This window comes from Choloepus didactylus, chromosome 13, assembly GCF_015220235.1.
Source record: "Choloepus didactylus isolate mChoDid1 chromosome 13, mChoDid1.pri, whole genome shotgun sequence".
NCBI lineage: Eukaryota > Metazoa > Chordata > Mammalia > Pilosa > Megalonychidae > Choloepus > Choloepus didactylus.
In genome coordinates this window covers 20,603,303-20,623,822 of record NC_051319.1, presented here as the reverse complement: position 1 = coordinate 20,623,822, position 20,520 = coordinate 20,603,303, and the positions used below count along the sequence as shown (strand labels likewise).

The following is a 20,520-nucleotide window of genomic DNA, read 5'->3' as shown; positions in this document are numbered from 1 at the left end:
AATGGGTGGCATTTCAAGTTCTAGTTGAGAAATGAGGTACTCTGTTTCTTCCATCCTTCCCAAGCAGCACATTAAAGAGAACACTGTTGTGAAGGTTTGGGGAGCCACTAACTGGAACAAGAGATTGTCTCACCTATGGACTTGACTCAAAGCAACATGGCAAAAGGCAGATGGAGAAACTGAATATGATGGTTCGGTTCATGCATCAACTTGGCTAGGTAATGGTGTCCAATTGTCTGGTCAAGCAAGCACTGGCCTAACTGTTACTCCAAGGACATTTCATGGACTTAAATCATCAGTAAGTTGACTGCATTTATGGCTAATTACATTTACAATCAACTAAGAAGGGTGTCTTCCACAATGACAGATGTTTTATCCACTCAGTTGAAGGCTTTAAAAGAAGTGATGACTTCAACAGTCAGAAGAGAGAATTTTCATCTCTACTTCAGCCAGCCAGCCTCTCCTGGGGAATTCATTGAAAACCTTCATCGGTGTCGCCAGCTTGCAGCCTGCCCTGTGTTCTTTGGGCTCATGCATCCCCACAGTTACATGAGACACTTTCGTAAAGTCTCATAATATTTACAGATATCTCCTATTGATTCTGTTTCCCTAGAGAACCCTGAGTAATAAATTAGCACCCCAAGCAGCCCCATTCACCTCAGTATAACACTTGCATTAGAACTGAAAGGAAAGCAAATGTTAATGAGGGCAACATCCCAATGCTCTTCTTTCCATGGTAGAACACTTGGATTTGTTATTACACTGGAACATCAATTGTTCGAACTTAGTTTCCTTCATTGTGAGAAACTGCCACTTGCACGCAAAATTATTTTTCTTCTTAAACAACAAGAGTGATCAAACAGAGGAGAGCAAAGAAATATAACTGAATAAAACTCGGCTTCTCCAAACAGCACTGCTAGTCTATATGTTGAGGGGAAATCAATGACTTCAACTACAGCCAGACCAAAGAGTTAATAAGGAAAAAGGACTGCATGATTTCAGGGGTTCTGGCTTCCCAGTTTTCAACAGCAAATGTGTTTGGAGTGTTAAGGAAAAGAAAGGTTTCAGGAGGTACTGTCAGGTTAAAACTGGAATTTGCTTATTATGATTAAATGAATACAGATCTACTTATAGACATTTTCATATAGAAACTCTTCTTAAATATGACTTTACATCAAAATATCAATTATTTAATTCACTTGTTTGGCAGATACAATGTCCATTTATCTATGTAAGACCCATATAACAATGATTCAAATTATTTTATTACATTCATTTTCCCCAAGTTTACCTATTTTCCTTTCCATTTATATGTAGGAACTTTTTAAGCATTGTAAATAAAATGGTGGTGGGAGGGGCAATTGAAAGAGACATCACCATTTGGTTTCATTTAGCTCAAATGAAATAAGGAGGACTTAACCAGTATCATTGAGTTTACTTTAAAGTTAGGGTTGAAAGAATTTATCTGTAAAGTTAATGTATAGTCAGTTATCATATATGGTGTCATTGTTTTATTTCAAAATAATGAGAAAAAAAATTCACTTTAATTCCACTCCAAAAAATAAATGGCTAAGCTTTCCGAAACCAATGATTGTTTAAAACGAACATTAACTTACAAAATCACAAAAAACTAATGATATAATGAAGCATCCACATTACAGAATTATCTTGTTAGCTATATTTTTAAGCTCTTAAAATTGCCACTCAATCTATACCAAAAGCAGTAAGTTAAATGTCCAAACTTTTGCCCTCCTTTTGTATTAAACCAAAAACATGAAGTCCAGAACATCTTATAATTTTCTGCCAGGATATTCTGGCATCAGGTTCATACTAAAACCCAAACTAGAAACAAAGTAATAGGTAATAGCATTAATTAGACTAATTCATATTACTATGTGTCCTTGATTTCTAAGACATTATTTTTACATTTTATTGACAAAACTAAAGCAATCTCAAGCCTCTTTTGGGTTCATTAGATACCAGGTTTTAATGAGATAATCTTTTCACATCATATATTTTTATCCAATATAATAAACATGTAGTGACCTGAAATTTAAATCTGGATTAACCTATTAAAAACTTACTGTTGAAGACATGGATAGGGAACATTGTTAACTTACGATCTGCAGTGGTTTGAAGCTGTATGTGCCCCAGAAAAACATGTTCTTAAATTTAATCCATTCCTGTGGGTGTCAACCCACTGGACCTTTTGATGAGGTTAGTTCAGTTAAGGTGTGTCCCAACTCATTCAGGATGGGTCTTAATCCTATTACTGGAGTCCCTTATAGAAGTATGAAATTCAGACAGAGGGAGAGAAAGCCATGGAAGCAAGAAGCTAAAAGCAATGAAACCTGGAAGAGAAGGAAGAAACCAGCAGACGCCGTCACGTGCCTCGACAAGTGACACAGGAGCCAAAGATCTCTGGGAGCCAGTCTTCAAAGAAAGCATCGCCTTCATGATGCCTTGATCTGGACATTTTCCTGGCCTCAAAACTGTGAGCGAATAAATTCCCATTGTTTAATCCCACCCATTTTATCATATTTGCTTTGAGCAGCCTGAAAAACTAAAACATGGACCAAGTTTAAGAAAATAATTTTCATAACTGTCTTCCACAGAACACTAGTGATCCTGGAGCTATGAAAAGGTATTCCAAAGAAAAGTGGTTCCATGGATAAATGCATTTAGAAAACAAGTACTGGTCACTAAACACAACCTCACAGGTTTCCTTTCTGCAAGACTTCTCAGTGTCTTTAATACTGTAATATATATTGTGAGTCCCCACAAGAACATGATGGTTTGCTAAATCATTTGCCCAGAAAACTCTGCTTTTCTCACAGAACACTAATTAATAGTTCATGGACCTGCTTCTTGGAATAGTTTGGAAAACACTGCTCCAGAAAAAATGTGTGTTTCAATTAAGAAAAGGAATGAATCTTGATTTGTTTATAACAAGAATAACTGAGTATTAAGTTTATGGTAGCCTATGGGTCAACCTGCTTAAGGGAGAAGCATTGTGAGTGGACAAAAGTCACCAGAGAGAATCAAAGCAGGAGCCACAAACTAAAGAGAGTACAAAGCAAAGGGAGTATAAGTAAATTCACTCCCCAGCTTGTCTCAGACTGCAAGTGAGCTAAAAGGCATGATGGGGAGATGGGGGAGAGGGAGGAGGGCAGATGACGCACCTTGATGAAGTGCCTAAGAAAGCAAATTTAAGCAGAACACAGAAGAAGCTCATTTCCTAAAAGAAGTTCATTTCTCAAAAAAGTAAAACAAAGCAAACCAAGGTACAGCAAGATACAGCAGCACAGCAGGCTTTTTCCTCAATTAAAAAAAAAAAAAAATTGTAGGTTCAAGTTTTTCAATCCCATATCCCAGAGAAACAGGCAGATTTTAGACTAAACACTGATCACTTTTATGCTGAGAAAAGATGTTAAGATTTTCCAAGTTTCTATTAATCTATCCTCAGCCTTTAAATTCAGCCAGGAATTATTTGCAGGTCAAATTATATGTTCTAAGCCATAGCACAGTGGAGTGAAATTGGGCAGAAATTAAATCTGAGACTGTAAAAGTAATGTAATGCCAGGCTTGGTCCAAAAATGAGTGTTCAAATGAGGATGCACCTTGAGGCAAAGCCAAATCAGGAACTAAAAGAAAGCGAGAGAGAGAGAAAGCCATTGATCACAGGCAAAAATAGGAAATGAAGCAAAGCAGCTCAGTACACTTGCTCAGCTCCCTTCCTTAACATGTTTTAATTGGCCCAGCTGTGTAAGCTCCTACTCTGAGGGTATCTTTAAAAGGTATATTTTTTGCATCTGATATGAGAAATAAAAGTTCCTTCCTCATTTTTTATCACAGTACTACCTTTGGAGTTAGAGGGGGGAAGCACAGACTTCAGTGAGAGAAAATGCCTATGTTATTAGTACTGGACAAGATTGTGTTTTAACTCTGCTACTGTATACTTGCATCTGAACAATTTAATATATTTTAGATTTACTAGATAGTTGCTGTACTGAAAGACATTTTATTTATAAGGTTGATAAGTTCACTGTTAAGTTTCAGGAGTAGCCTCATTAAAGCAGCTGTATTTATAGGACAATTTCTATCAAAATTGTAATTAGAATATAAATTTGGAACATGTTTCTCATGTTATTTACTATGAAATAATATTTTGTTTCTCTAATTAAAGAGAAGAAAATAAAATATCAGGGAAGAAATACACAGAATATCTTTTACACACACAAAACCATGCATTACATAGATAAAATGTACAGTTAAATTAAGCTGATATAAGCAAGAATTGGAGGTGTATATATATATACACACACACATATATATGGAGGTATAGTAATATATATATATGCATTCATATTAGTGTGCACATACCGACACACAAAAATATAGTGCGGGAGAGAATTTTATGCATTTAATTTGCATATTCCTATAGAAAGCATAAATGCCATTTCTTAAGTCATGTTTTTTTGAAATCCAAAATAAATACCTGTGGCTTTGAATTATTCCTATTATTTTGACTTTCCAGAAAAGTACTAGAAGAAATTGGAAAACATTCTGGTGAGACTTTAATATTTGCTATCATCTCCCAAATTTAACTCATCTTAATCTTGGGGATTAACATCATCAGGAATATTAAGAAAAAAATTACTTTGACAACTAGCTGCTACAAGAATCCCTGGAAAGTGGATCATGCATGTCCTTCTTCCACATTTCTGATTGCTAACCAGAAAAGCTGCTTCTTGGCAGATTCAAAAATGACACATCCCGAAATGACAAGAAATGACATAAACAAATCAAAACATTAAAAATGACCCACAGTGTTCAAAACTAGAGTTTATACCCAGGAATAACTCAGCAAAATTAATAAGGGCTTGGGACTAGAGCAAAGCTAGGATAGGATCTTTCTCTCCCCCAGACAATTATTTGCAATCATCAAGGTGAAAAGGAGAATTGGCACCAGCAGATCACAGATGATTATGCAATTCTTTCCAAGACTTCTTGTCAAAGCAGAGATCTCTCCACAATTCTCTAGCAGGGCATATTTTCTGGGTGGTATGGTAAATGTTTAATGTTTCTTCTGTTTGTTTGTGCTTATAACCTGCTGAACAGTTTGGTCTGAAAACTAATTCTTGTAAACTAATTATAACCCCCTTTCCCATTTGGGAATAGACTTCTCTGGTTTTGCTCACTAGGAGGAAATTCAAGATTGGTAAATACTTTTATATTTCCTCGCTATTTTGGTCAAAATGTTAAATAAGTAATAAGTAAATGTGGTGTGTGAGCTCAAAGTAATCACACAAAATGAGCTTCTAAATACCCATACCATATAATCCTTAGGGTATATAACATGTAATAACATTATTATTAGCTTTGAAAGTTTAGGACTTTAAAGGTTTTTCAAAGATGGTTTCTTTCCCCTTCCTTTTTTTTCCTTTGTTTCTTTGTTTCTCTTTATCTGTGTCTATATACACAGAATGAAATCAGTGAAGACTACGGCTCATTATACTGTGGGTCACAGAATTCATCAGCTATACATGTTCAATTAGCAGCTAACATATGACTATATAACCTTTTAAGGGCCAATATTTGCTGATAATTCAAAAGCATATCAATTCCCCTAAGATTTGATCTTTAACCTGTGCAGAGGCCAGCCTTCTATTAACAGTGACAGGAAAAACTTTGTTGTTGCCAAGGTAACCTCACTCCATTTGAGAACTAAGAGCTAAAGTTAGGCTGGTGATGTTTCCAATTCAGGCTGTAATGAGACTGAAATGTCAGTCAGCATCTTTCAAATTTCTCACCTTTCTTGGGCTGAAGTAGAAACACGATGTGGTATAAAACTTAGACTTTGGGTTTTGAAAAAATTAACCTCTATTTATTAAAGTAGTATCAGACAGTCATTTAATATTTACTAAGTCAGATGACATTCATGGGAAAAGGAGTCTGCATAGTTTTGAATATGTTATTACAAAGCTTCCATGTATGTCAGTTTAAAGGATTCAAAGACTGAGGAAGCCCTCACTAAAAGTTAGAGATATTTAACTGGATATCTAAAACATTTCTGGGTCTCTGAGTCTTCAAAATATGTAAGAGATTGAATGTGTTATTTGGTTTGTTAGGCATCATTTGGCTTCAGGTAGACTAGAGAGGATCAGCCTAGCTTTTTCTCTGTTTGTTTGTATTTGACTTTTCACAGCTAGGAAGCAAATGGCCACTGTATTTCCAAAGAAGCTCTTTGGATTTACAACTCCAAGAGACCTTGACATTGAAACCTTAAAGCAAATGACTGTCACATGCTTAAAATGGTTTATGTCAAAACATTTCCACTTATCTAAGGTAAGATTATAAAATGAAAGAGACCACATATAGAAAATCCTAATGGATCCACTGAAAAACTATTATACCTAATAAATGAGTTCAGCAAGGTCACAAAGTACAACATGGATGTACAAAAATTGACTGCATTTCTGTACACTTGCAATGAACAATCAAAGATTAAGAATATTCCACTTACAATAGCATCAGAAAGAATAAGTTTAACAAAAGAAGTGCAAAACTTATACTCTAAAAACTACAAAATTTGTTGAATGAAATTAACTATCTAAATGGAAAGACATCGCATGTTCATGGATAAGAATACTTAATATTGTTAAGTGGCAATTGTCTCTGAATTGATCTAGAGGTTCAGTGCAATTCCTATCAGAATTGAATATAGCTTCCTTGTAGAAATCAACAAATTGATCCTAAAATTCATGAAGAACTCAAGGGATCTAGAAGAGCCAAAACAATCTTGATAAAGAAGAGCAAAGTTGGAAGATACACTTCCTGATATCAAAACTTAATGCAAAGCAATAGTAATCAAGAAGGTGTGGTACAAGCCTAAGGAAAACATAAGATCAATGGAATAGAACTGAGATCCGAGAAACAAACACATTTATCTATGGTCAACTTCTTCTTGACAAGGGTCCCTAGACCATTCAATGTGGTCTTTTCAACAAATGGTGCTGGGATAACTGGATAGCCACATGCAAAAGAATGAATTTAGACGTCTATCTCACACCATATACAAGAAATAACTCAAAATGCATTAAAGACCTAACTAATCCTAACTGTAAAAGCTAAAACTATAAAACTCTTAGAAGAAAACATGTGGGTAAATCTTCGTGATCTGTGATTTGACAATGTTTTCCCAGATATGACACCAAAAGCACAAGCAACCAAAGAAAAATTAGATAAATTGGACTTCATCAAAATTAAAAATCTGCAGTTGGAGAAGGTAGGGGGCACAGAAGAAATTCATGCCCTTATCTCTACCAGGAGCTTACAGTAGTTTTGCAGAAACAAAACAATTGCATAACATTTTGTATTTGATGAATTCAAAGCATCTAGACAAAATGAAACACCAAAATGTGTGGAACTAACTCTAAGAAAAGAAGGAGTTCAAAACCAGGAAATAGTAGTATGAGCTGGAATAGCCAAAGATGAGGACCTGGAAGCAGTAGGTTTTCAGGCACAGGAAAAATCAAAATGATAAGAAAATGAGTTGCAAGTGTTTTATGTGAGGGCCAAAACAAAACTGCATACAGGAGCAAGAGTAGGATCTGGAGGGGGGCAGGCACACGTGTGCAGGGATCCTGCTGGAGAGTGAGGGAAATGAGGTTGAATAGGTTTAACCCAGAGCCAGATTTTAGAGGCTCTGGAGACCAGGCAGAGTTTGTGTTTCAGGCAGAAAAGACAACAGAAAAAAACACTGCACAAGGTATAGTAAGAGAATGATAGGATGATGGTGTTTAAGTGCTTTGATGGTCATAAAATAGGCCCCACGAAGAACTGGTAAAGGTGTGGGGATTATTTACAAGCATCAAATCAGAAAAAAATGAAGGTTTATTAATTAAAAAAAATAACAAAATGTAAAGAATGCTAACTCCTTTGTAAGGAAGATGTATTTCTTATTGTAAATAGTACACCAATAGTCACAGAAGAAGTGAGAAAAGAACAGAGAAGAGATACAAAAATGATTCGCAGTCTAGAAATATGGGTATGGAGTTTGGAAAAGAGTTTGAAGCAACAGAAACAAAATAAAAAATTATTTGTTCCTGTGGTATTCTTCTGGGCCCTGTTCATTCCACAAAGCATTTGATATTACTTAACATTTACATAGAAGGGGACAAAAATGAAATTTAGTAAACTAATAAGAAAACTGGAGCAAAGGAAAATTGGGGAGCAAGTAGAACACAGATGAGGCCTGGAGAGATGTCTCTGTGAGGCAAGTGTAAAGGAAGGTGAATAAAGTGGTAAAGACCGGCTGGGGTGGACATTTATAAATTGGAGGTTAATTCACTAATTCACTCATTTATTTGACTCCACTTATAGGGCACCTACTAGATGCTGAGGATATAGGAGGGATATACAGGCAAATTTTCTCCTAAAACCTGTAGTCCAGTAGGGAGGAGGGAAGTGTAAGCAAACATTTGCAGGAGGGTGATTAATGTCATAAATCTGAGGTCTACAGATGGTAAAGGTAAGAGAGATTGACTAAGACTAAAAGACAGCATATGAGACAAAAGAAAAAAATCCACAATACAGACACATGAAAGTGCTAGGAAGCTTGTGTGAAAGTCAGGGAATTGAACTTGTAGGGTGATTGATAGCCCAGGTCAAGTAAAAGGCAAAGTAGGGTTATACTTGAAAATATAGGCTGTAGGAGGATAGAATGTAGGTCCCCAAGGGTGCTCATGTCACAGGGGCAAAGAGCCCCTGGATCCATCATTTTATAGGTCTGGAGACAGGGCTGGAAGTGTTGACTCATCGACAAGGTAACTAAGTGGGTCAACCATGAAAGCAGGCAATCTGACCTCTTTCACCACCCTCTGATTTATCTACAGGGAGAATTAAACTCCTACAGAAAGGGAACTATTTTCTTACAAGTCTCTGTTATCATAAAGAAGCCATATAATTGGTAAATCTATTAATTTCACTAAAATAATTCAAAGTTCCTTAAAGTTCAAGGTTTTTTAAAGCTGAATATTTACATTGTACTCCATTCTTTCCAAAACGCCCTTATTTATCTTATCTTATCTAGGGATTATTATTTGATGTGGATATAGCTGGACTCACTTCCTACGGAACTGCTGTTTTTTTAATGCAGAAACATATTCACTAACAAAGCACTCTCAGAAGTATTCAGGTCCTCCAATGACAAAGTGGAACCATTTGTGTATCCACGATCTTCTGTGGACAGTTGGATGTGGGATTATTCCCAAACACTGTGATTCAAGAAGATAATGTTCTAATCAGAATATAAACTCATTTCAAGTAATTTAAAAGGAATAATCTAGGAATTCTTATTTTTCCACAGCATTGTTTTTAATTGTTCAATAATGTTTAAGCATTAAATTATATTTGAAGTGCCTTGACATAGAGTTCACCCCTCTTTATATAGTGGCTCATTTCCAGTTGTTTTCTGTATGCCTCAAGATACCACAACTCAAGTAGACTTTGATAGAGCATTGTGCTTATAACATCTCAAATCAATTCTAGTTTGAAGAAACCTCCAGAGAAGAAATTTTACAGCCTTTCAAGGTTCTTTCTACATTTAACAACATTCATTGTTATAAAATTCTTCCCTATATAAAATCTAAACCACAAGTTTACATTTTAACTTATTTCTTCTTACTATGAATTCAGTGGAAATATAGAAGCTTCCATATGCCCATAAGCTATAACAGCTATTATTTACTGAGCACTTACTTTGTGTCATGCAATGTACTAAATGTTTTACATCTTATCTCATTTACTCTTCATACTACGATTAAAAAGGGAGTGTGCTTATTATCCCCAATTCACGGAAGAAGAAACTAAAGCTTAGAGAGAGAAAGCCTTGCCCAGGATCTCAACTAGTAAGTGGCAGCTGGGACCCAGTAGAGGTGTTTCCTGTTCTTAACTATGAGGAATTCAACTGCTTCCCAAGAGCCCTCTCTCAGCATTGTCTTTACCCCTTCTAAATAATCCCAATCTTTTTAATCAGTTTTCTGAACCATTTAATCATCTCAACTCTATTCTGAACCCTTTCAAAGCTTTCCAAATCTACCTTGCCAAGAAACACACACTAAACTTCCTAATAAGGATCATTTTATGAATTCTAATTTCTGGATTCCTCCTTTAGGTTCCCAATTCCATTAATGTCTTAATTACAGTGTCCCATTACTGGATCAGGGCTAATAAGCCACAACAACTTTTAGATCATTTCTGGAACACAAGCTAAAATTTAAATGCTTGCTAATAGGTATAGCTGATGTAATTGCTCTCTTACATGTGCTAGTTTTTTAAAAAAAAATAGAGTTGAATATTATGTTCACAAGCACGGCTGTGTTTATAATCACCATCTTAGAAAAAGAATCAGATTTTTTTTTCCCCAAAAGTGGCTGGATTTAATTTAGTGTAATTATTTGAATTTTAAAGAGAAACATACATGTCAGAATGAATACGACATTATAAAACAAGAAAAGAGAAAAAACCCAGAAGGTTGACATTCTGTCAACTAAATATCTTTCACAATAAATCACTAAATTAAAGCAGAAAATTAATGACATCTTTGAACTAGGTTTCAGTTTATACTTAATTGACTTTCTCATAAGACCATCTGGAATAATATGGCTTCTGATCTAAAGTAATTGTACCTTGGTGCCTAATTCCTGTGTAAATATTCCATCACATACATTCTAAGTACATCAACATCTCTAATTTTTACTGCTCCCACTCCTCTTTCATAACACTCACACAAACACACACACACACACACACACACACACACACACTTGGCTCCCACAAATACAATAATATATGTGGGAATTATAATATCCATGAATAAAATGATAGATATGCAGGAATTTCAGATTACCTTCCAAGTAATTTTTTATCAATGTGGCAATTGAAATACCAACTGTAATTTTATACAGTCAATTTTCCACAAGAATTTTTATCAATCCATAGTTTTCAAATTGTCATTATTTCAAAGGGAGGACACACATTTCAGAAAATGAGATGAAAGATAGCTTAAAAGAGTGATCTTATGATTTTACTTTTATATCATCAGCTTTGGAAAGTCTACAATCCCCAGCCCACTCCAAATTCATGTCAAAAGAGAAAAGACCAGTTCCCAAAAATTTGTTTTGATTCCAAGGGTCAACAAACAAGGACTGAAAATTTTCCAGAACAATGTCCTCTAGAAGTGTCTATGGAACAAATAAAAGCCTTGTTATTCTATTGACAAAAATTTCAGCCAATGCCTGAACTGATTCTTTTATCTTTCTCCTCCAACTTTTATGTGCTAAACCAAAAGGTTTCAAATTCTGTTAATTTGGTATAAATGCTGAAACTAAAGTTATGCTATATTTTGTATTACAAGTTTTCATTCAACAAATATGTGAAACATATACCCCAAGCACCTGTGTAAAATGCACATGGGTTACCCTGGGGCAGAGACTGGTTTTAAAAGTTGCCTTAGAAGTTTGTGGAGGTGATGAAGGGCTTCTATCAGACTACTAAATCTTTCCCAATTGTAGATAACTTGCACATCCCCAGAGCTACCCTTCTGACAGAGCCCAATTCCCTGAACACTGGACCTGATAAATAGATTGCATGGGAGCAAGCTCTCATTAGCCCGGGCGGATGCAACGTGACTGCAAAATCCCTGCATGACTGGCCCTCTCAAAAGTACTTTAAACAGTCCTTGCAGAGACCATGGAATTTCTGGCACTTCTGCAGAAGCTGAGAACCCAGAAAACCTGCCTCTGGACTTGAATGACAATTCTCAGAGTTTGAGAGCCTGTAGCCTAAGATTCCCATGGGTCCTTCAGGATAAGACTAAAGGACAGACATGTTGAGGGGTCCACCAAGGCTCTCTTGCTGGTAGCATCCTATTTACCCCAAGAAGGCTCCTTGGGATGCTTATTCGTATTTGGGTTAGGCCATGCACCTGAGAGGCACCATTTCTATTGGTTTTGGTATAAAGATACTTAGTCAACTAGATCTTATGTATAATTTCTCAGAAATACCTCTGGTTCAGTTTTAGTATGACCAGCATTCCAGAAATTTTTCTAACTATCACTCTGTTGGATATTATTCTAAATTAAAACAATAATGATACATAGAAGTTTCCACCTTTACTGAAATTGTAATATCCAAAATTTTTCTTAGAACCAGATTCTCTTAAAGACCTTTTCCTATCCTATAAATCATTTAAACTTACCACATACACACACACACACAATAGCTTGGATTTTACCTATGTTCTCCCTTTGTCCCTCCACAAAGAATTGAAATTGTTAGCATCTCAAGTTTTGGTTTAAAAAATGCATTTACTAGTCTTAAATGATAGTGATAACAAGAATGTTAAGATGCCAGATAAACACACATTAAGCAATCTTCTTGAAGGGAGCCTTTCCTATTCAAATTTACTCAGGGTATTACAGCAAAAGATAAACTGCTTATTTTCTAGCTTTCAGGCTCTAAGAATGTTTTATTCCAATCAAAGAATCATAGAATTACAGAATTTTAACATTTGAAGGGATCATAGAAATTATCTAGCTCATCCTCCTCATTTTATACATAAGAAAACTGAGGTCTTTTTTTTAATGTGTACCCAGCCAAGCAAGAATAAAAGTATGTCAGCTCAATATTTCTACTTATATATTTAGGCTTCTAAGATATCTGTTAATACAAATGCAACTTCATTTCAAAAGTCACAGAAGCATCTATTTCACATAAATCTATAATAGAAACTTATGCTTTTCAGGTAATGTCAGCACTATTGAAGTCAAACTTCTGACTTTCAGAATCTCTAACTCATGCTGAGTGAGAAATGCTAGTTCTGAAAATCAAAGGACTGTAATTGTCTTTAAAGCAAAGGCTATAACATCTTACCTGGCTTTACATCCTTAGCAACTAATAGAGTAGGTATCACACAGTAGATGTTTTTTAATGTGTTGATTGGTTGAGTGAATGAATGACCACTCTGAATAACAGTGTAACAAAGTAAATGCAAGGAGAAGTGAATCATGGAGACCTCTCCTGGGCTTGTTTACAGGATTATTTAGTTGAGTTTTGGGGCATTTAATTTTTCATTGCAAATATCAGTACTTGGCTTCACAGTGGTTTGTCATTACAGGTTATTTACCTGAAGTTCTCACCAGAATAGATACCACCCTTACAGTTTTCTATTCTTAATGCTCTAAAAGTGTATTGGAAACAGTCCAATAGCACCATGACTGTAAGGAAACCTGCCATTAACTAAAGACATTTCTAACCTGCATAACCATTTACACACTCCTCCTTCTTTTTCTGCTTTAATTTAAGCCTATTTTACCACAAAACCATATGGTCATTTAGACTAAGTGCTGCTGCTTGGAAGCCAAGCAAACATGAAGACTCTCTACATTCTAAGATGTTCCCAGTCTTTTCTCAATTTTCTTAGTTTGAATGAAGCTGTATGTACATAAACATCTTACCATCCAGAAGATCCACATAACAGTATACATCATAAGTTTCAAGAGGAGAACGGAATCCGTAGGTCCTGACTCCTTCCTTCCCCATCATATCTCCATAACAACCTTCTCGGGGTGTCCGGATGGGGTATCTGAGGAAATAAAAGGATAAAGGATAATAAGTGGCATTTTCCTCTCACTTTTAATGAATGAATTAAAGCCCATGGCCCCCAGATCTCTCACCTAACAGTCTGATCAGACAGCCAGCCTGCGTCACACTGTTCAAATCCATCTTCATAAGCGGCAAAGAGCTGCTCTGGGGTTGCTATGACTGCTCCATTATCCAAACAAGTCTTTTGTGCAGCTTCAAAATTCAGAGTGTATCTGCTGGTTGCTGCCCTATAGTGAAACACAACCCCTGCAAAGAAGCAGCAAGCAATTAGCGTCATGTTCAAATCTCTCACAATATTGTGCCAAACCTCTCATTTGGAGCAGTATACCAAATTAATTGGTAACATGATCATAACATCATGAAAATTCTTTATATTTACTTTATTTAGCCTTTATTTAGTCAACAAAGCCAGCATTATACAAAATCACCTTCCTGGGGATTTAAGGAGCCCTAAACTGCCTCTCACCCTCGTGTCCCACTGTATTCCATTAGAAAGCTTCCTAGTTAGGATTCTCTGTTAACAAGTAAGTCATCTAAGAAAGGTATTTAAGTCACTAAAATAGCCAGTAATAGATAATTGTCCTAAATACAAGAGGTATGGGAGCTGGGAACCAACCAGAGAGTTGGTGCTGCAGGAGATACAAGGAGTTATGGGGATACAAATCAACTTCTAATACTTCACGATTTTGTTTAGGGTCAGCTCAATAGAAGCACATAAAATATTCACCTGTCCCATGAAAATATTCATTAATACCACTTCCTCCAAACAGAAAACATTGAGATATTTACTTCCAGAGACAATATGCTAGAGTGGAAAAGACACTAGACTATGTCGAGTCAGAAGGCTTTTTCTAATTCCTACTTTGCTCCTTAATTATACACAAGTCAATCTCTCTGAGCCTTAATTTGCTACCCCACAAACTGGTACTAATATTGCTTATATTATTTGATTGATGTGACGGTCAAATTAGAGGATGTAAAAAAACATTGGGTAGGCTATTATGGAATACCCAAGCAGCATTTATCATATTCACTACTAGACCAGCATAATTTAGGTCTTTGCTATGACAGTTAAAATGTATGATATTTTTCCCAAAGTAGACCCGAAATAAAGTTCTTCAGAATCCCCCGGGCTGAAGCCAGGCTTCCTAAGTACTTGCCTCAACAAAAATCACTGTATCACTTACCTTCTATGGGCTGCCTAAAACTGTTCTTGAACTGTGCTCCAGGGTTCAAGGACTTGTCAAGGAGTAAGAAAAGTGAGGCTGAGGGTGTGGACTGTAGGCCCTCTCCTCACATTTCAGCAAGAGCATCTCCATTTTTAGCTTGAGTGAAAATGGTGACTCATTTCCACAAGCCTGCAAAGTGAGTCAAGCTAATGTGCCTGGGAAGTCCAGGCACACTGGGGCCAATTAGTTCCTACATATGAGAATTTATTAATAGTCATATCATTTGTTTAAGAGTAATTTTTTTGGATATTTGGAATGAGCTGTGGTTTCCAAAATATCTCCCTCTCTCCTCTTATTCCTAGTAATTTCCTGGAGCTGACAACAGTCTTATTTTCCCCATTGTTTGACCTCTAGCTATAAGACTGTCTCCTGCATGTCCATCATTTAGTTGTTTTTCTCTTTCAAGATAGGTATGTGCAGTGAAGTAACTATGGAGGAATGGACTAGCCATGTCATAGACAAGCACTTCTGATCAGTGTTAACAGAAAAAGACCTACTCAAGCAACAAGTAGATACACTGACTAATAACATTCATTTTCACATTTCTGATCTTTCGTGCCTCAAACAGAAGTCCTTGCAAAAAATTCACCAAATGAGTTTCAGAAAATTTTTACCTTTAGAACCTCTCTAAAAGTGTCAGAAAGTGATGATGTTGCCATCTGGTATGAGAGACAGGTTATAGTGATCTTTAAGACCTAAGCAAGAATTTGGATGATTTTTAAATTAGTCTTATGTTGATCAAAACTTCAAATAGTCTTTTTTGGTAATTAAAATTTTCCATGTACACAGATGACTGCCGGTAAGGGTGCATAAAGGTGCCTCCACAACCAAGGCAGGGAACATTAGCATGTATAAGGACCTGCAATTGCTGGAATAATTTGAAGACCCCATGGGGCTAAGGAGATTAAGTGGGGGGTTTTCATTGTTTCCAAGGGGTGAGGGCAAATCCATTGCTAATTCTTTAACAGTGAAAAATTGTGCAAAGTTGTTAAATCTCTCTTGGGATTTTAAAAAAGTGATAGGAGATCACAGGAGAACAATGTTACATAACTAGAATAAATGATAAAATAGGAGATCCCATGGTATTTTGTGTATGCCTCCATAACATAAAAATAGATTTACAGAAGAGAGCAATAGAGTCTTAATGTAAAGGAATGTTCAGAAAGTTAATTTGTTGCATCTGAAATTCAAAGTATTTCCTTTTGGCTACACAAGAAAGAGCTTTAATAAATCTTTTTGTATATATTTCTGAAAGGTAAATATTTTATAGGAAAATGGAGGGTCAGAAGAAAATCTGTCTCATCATGTCCGGGTATTTGAATTCTGCTTAATAACTTGCCAAAACATTATGCTTCCAAGAGCTAAGGCATTATGTGGGTGCCCAATTAAAGCAATTTTGCTTTGCTTTGTCTCCTACCTTCAATTCAAATGACATAAAACCACCACTGAAAAAGAGTTAAAACTAAAACGTCTCATTGCAAAACTTAATGAATAGCAACTAATACATTACAGTATAAAAGCATTCCACTCAGTTCTTATTTTGATCTAATTCAAATACTTACTGAATATTGACTTTTTTAAGGCATGGTGTTGTGTACTATAGTACTTCTTAAGTACCTATTTCTTTAACAAGTTCAAAGAGTTTATATTTCTTAAAAGCAAACTCAAAGAATTTAATAATATTAAGAGAATGAGGAAACAAGGAGAAACAAGAAGGTGTGTGTGTGTGTGTGTGTGTGTGTGTGTAAAGACTGAAACGAAATATAGATTAGCCTTTACAATTTGAAGGGTAATATTGATATGTTTCAATGCTTAAGTAACGATTATTGATCTGTTTACTCTTTGTGGATTCCTTATTTCCAGTATACTCGACTACACTTTGCTATATTTAATCAATGAATTACTGCACAAAAAGTCAACTGCCTTGACCCCCAGAACGAATGAGTTCATTTTTGGTGCAAGACATGGATGATTGGATGGATAGATATTTTTCCCACTTGTCCAAACTCTAAATAACTGAGTGCTTTTGAGTATCCTTTCACAGTACGTCTGAATGAGGTATCATGTATTACCTTCTTACAGCTTCCTAAGACCTTACCGTCCACGGTCAACGACACGGTGTCTTGGGTGTCTTCAATTCCGTACATGACGTCGCAGCGGTAGAGGCCGGCGTCACTCGCGCGCAGTTTGACCTTGGTGAGCGAGGCGTCTCCCACGGCCTCAGGATGCGTAGGCACCGACACTCTCCCTTTGTAGCCCTGACCAATCTTGATATTCCCATTTTGGGCCACGAGAACGGTCGTCTCCTTTAAATCTTTTCCATTTTTGTCCACTTCAATCTTAGACCATTTGATTCGGAGGAATTCACTGGTGGTGTTGTAACTGGGTGGTAACGTAGGCATGGTTGAAAAATGACAAGGTAAGTTGACTTTTCCAGAGAGGAAACCCTTAACAGGAGGGTTTTTTTCCACTTTGACTAGAGGAAAGAGAAAGCACCGCATTAACAGTCTTGAAAAATCCAAACTGAGTACATTAAATATGTGAATGAGCAAGAAAAGTTTACACTGATTTGGTCGATACCTTCAACAAGTGAAATAATTAGAATGATTTTATATACAGAGAATAGAATGCCATTTCAACAATGCTTTGTAGCAAAGACAGAGAATCAGTAATGCCCATTTTTATACATTGAATTTAGAGTATTTGTAACTTAATCCTTAATACGAATTCAATAAATGGTAAAATAAGGCAAGTATAAGAAGACAATCAAGGGCCAAAGGAGGAGGGCACTAAGATCCACAGTGTGGGTTTAAGACTGCACCAATGTGACAAAAAGCTGTTGAAAAGTGAAAATTATGTGTACACATCAGAAAATGAAAAATGTTCGTTAAGATAACTGCCACAATTACCTTAGAGGAAATGAAAATAAAATTCAAAGAAGGAAGTGAGAATTAAAAAAAATTACTCCAGTGGATTGGAGCAAGGGGAAGTCTAATATTTGAATGACCCTTTTTGGTCCTGTGTTTGATCCACAGGCTTTCATCATATTGATCAATCCAGTCTTAATCACTTTGCAGTGAAACACTGCCTCTCAGTTATCTCATGAGGGGAAAGTTGGCTCCTGTTTTTAAAATATATATCTGCAGAATGTCCTTCTGTTTAAGCCCTTGACCTTTTAGTGATCAGTAATATATTGATCACAATTCAACACCATCATGCAAAAGAAAGTATTCTTTCATTCTATAGTAATCAATTCCCCTTCCCCCTGGGATGTACTAATTAGGCTAGAAAACATGTTGGCAATAATAATACAAGTTGTTGTTAATGCACAAGCAAATCCATTTCATGAAAAAATGATCAAGTTAATAGCAGCCATTAGGTGGAGGGAAATAATGATTTTTAATTTATAGAATTGTATGTGTTTAACACAATGTGGGCTGGCAGTCAAAAGCATTGGAAATATGCATCTCAAAATGGACATGCATCAAAAATGGTATAGCTTTCAATGTAGTCCCATGGATCCAGTTGCAGATGAGTCGTTTTGAAAATTGTGGAAAGATATTATGGAGATATTATGCTCTTTAAGAAAAAGAAATATTGTCTATTGCTCAACATTGAAATTTAACTTCAGGAAAAAAAAGATCATTGTATAAAATTTTTCATATGATGCAAATAAATCTAAAAATTCAATTGAGTATTCTATTTTGCATTTTTATGATAGAAATCACTAATTTCTTTTAAATTTATAATGCACCCAGCAGCCATGTATTTAAAAAATCATTTTACTAATCTATATATAGTTTGTTCAAAAGCATATTTGAGGCACTTAGCAAGAGTAAATAAAAATGAGATTAAGCGTGCCTTCTGTTAGCTCTACTAAATTATCTTTAAGTGTTACCGAGAATAATAGCATTCTGGAATAATATAGCAGGGATTCTTCCATTTTTTTAAAAAGATTTTATTTTTAATTGTGGTAAATTATATGTAACATAAAAAGAAGTTTAACCATTTTAAGTGGACTATTCTTTGATACTAAGCACATTGACTATGCTGTAAAGTTTTCACCACTATTTCCAGACTACTATCATACCAAACCAAAACTCATACTCATTTAGCAATAACTCCCCATATCCTCCTACCCTGCTTACCCTAGTAAACACTATTTTGCTTTCTTTCTCTATGAATTTGCTTACTCTAAGTATTTTCACTTAAAAGAAACCATACAATATTTGCCCTTTTGTGTCTAGCTTATTTCACTCAACATGATGTCTTCAAGGTTCATCCATGTTGTAGCATCTACCAGCACTTCACTTTTTATATGGCTGAATAAAAAAATAAAATGACATTCCACATTTTGTTTATCCATTCATCTATTGACAGACACTTGGGTTGTTTCCACCTTTTGCTCATTATGAATAATTTACAGTGACCACTGGTGTGCAAATATCTAAGTCCCTGCTTTCAATTCCTTTGGTTATACACTTAAGAGTAGAATTGCTGGGTCATATGGTAATTCTATGTTTACCTTTCTGAGGAACTGCCAGCTGTTTTTCATAGTGGCTGTACCATGTTACATTCCTACCAGCACTGTAAAAGGTTTCCTGTTTCTGGGCCTCCTCTTCAGCACTTATTTTCAGTCTTCATAATAATAGCCATCCTAGAGGGTGTGAAGTGGTATCTCACTGTAGTTTTAATTTGCATTTCTCTAATGGCTAACAATGGCTCTTCATATACTTATTGGCCACTTGAAAATCTTCTTTGGAGAAATGTCTTTTCAAATCCTTGGCAGACTTTTTAATTGGGTTGTTTGTCTTTTTGCTGTTAGTTGTAGGAGTTCTTTATATATTCTGGATATGAAACCATTATCAGATATATTGTTTTCAAACAGTCTCTCCCATTCTGTAGATTGTCTTTTTACTTTCTTGATAATGTCCTTTAGTGCAAAATGTTTTTTATTTTGATAAAGTCCATTTTATCTATATTTTTCTTTTGTCATTTGTACTTTTGGTGTAAAAATCTAAAAACCCATTGCTGACTACAAATTCCTGAAGATATTTCCTTATGTTTTCTTGTAAGGGTTTACTAGTATTAGCTCTTATATTCTGGTCTTTGATTCATTTGGAATTAATTTTTGTACATGGAGAGAGGTAAGGGTCCACATTCATTCTATTGCAGGTAGATTTCCAGTTGTCCCAGCAGCATTTGTTAAAGAGACTATCCTTTCCCCATTGAAAGGACTTGGCACTCTTGTTGAAATTCAACTGGACAAGATGTATGGATTCATCTTTGAAGTCTCAATCTAATTCATTCGTCCTTATGCCTATCCTTATGCCAGTACCACACTGTTTAAATTACTGTAGCTTTTTAATAATTCCATTTTTAAATGGCCTCTTTGGCTTAAACAATAAATTTTCTTACTTAAAGCTCGAACCCAGAGTGAAACTGGTCCATTCTTTTAGTAAGGATGCTCCGCTGAGAGGTAGTGACAAGCAAGCGCACAGCTGGCCGGTGACAGAACTGTGGCCAGAACACATGCTCTTTAAGCTTAAGTGAGGAATCTCTTAGCTTTGGTGTTTATTGAGTTCTTTCTCTACTCAGAAATTAAGTCTCTTAAGAAGTCTTA

The 20,520-nt window shown here is 35.7% G+C and overlaps 1 protein-coding gene across 4 annotated transcripts in view; it reads right to left on the bottom strand.

Moving 5' to 3' along the window:
- The window catches only part of VCAN (versican), a 107,004-nt gene that overhangs the window by 68,997 nt on the left and 17,487 nt on the right, over positions 1 to 20,520 (bottom strand). For all 4 annotated transcript variants that reach the window (XM_037801598.1, XM_037801595.1, XM_037801596.1 and 1 more), the window contains 3 exons: positions 16,996 to 17,373; positions 13,740 to 13,914; positions 13,521 to 13,648 (listed from right to left, as the gene is read on the bottom strand). In XM_037801598.1, coding sequence (XP_037657526.1) covers positions 13,521 to 13,648; positions 13,740 to 13,914; positions 16,996 to 17,373 — 681 coding nt within the window. The remainder of the gene's footprint in view (positions 1 to 13,520; positions 13,649 to 13,739; positions 13,915 to 16,995; positions 17,374 to 20,520) is intronic.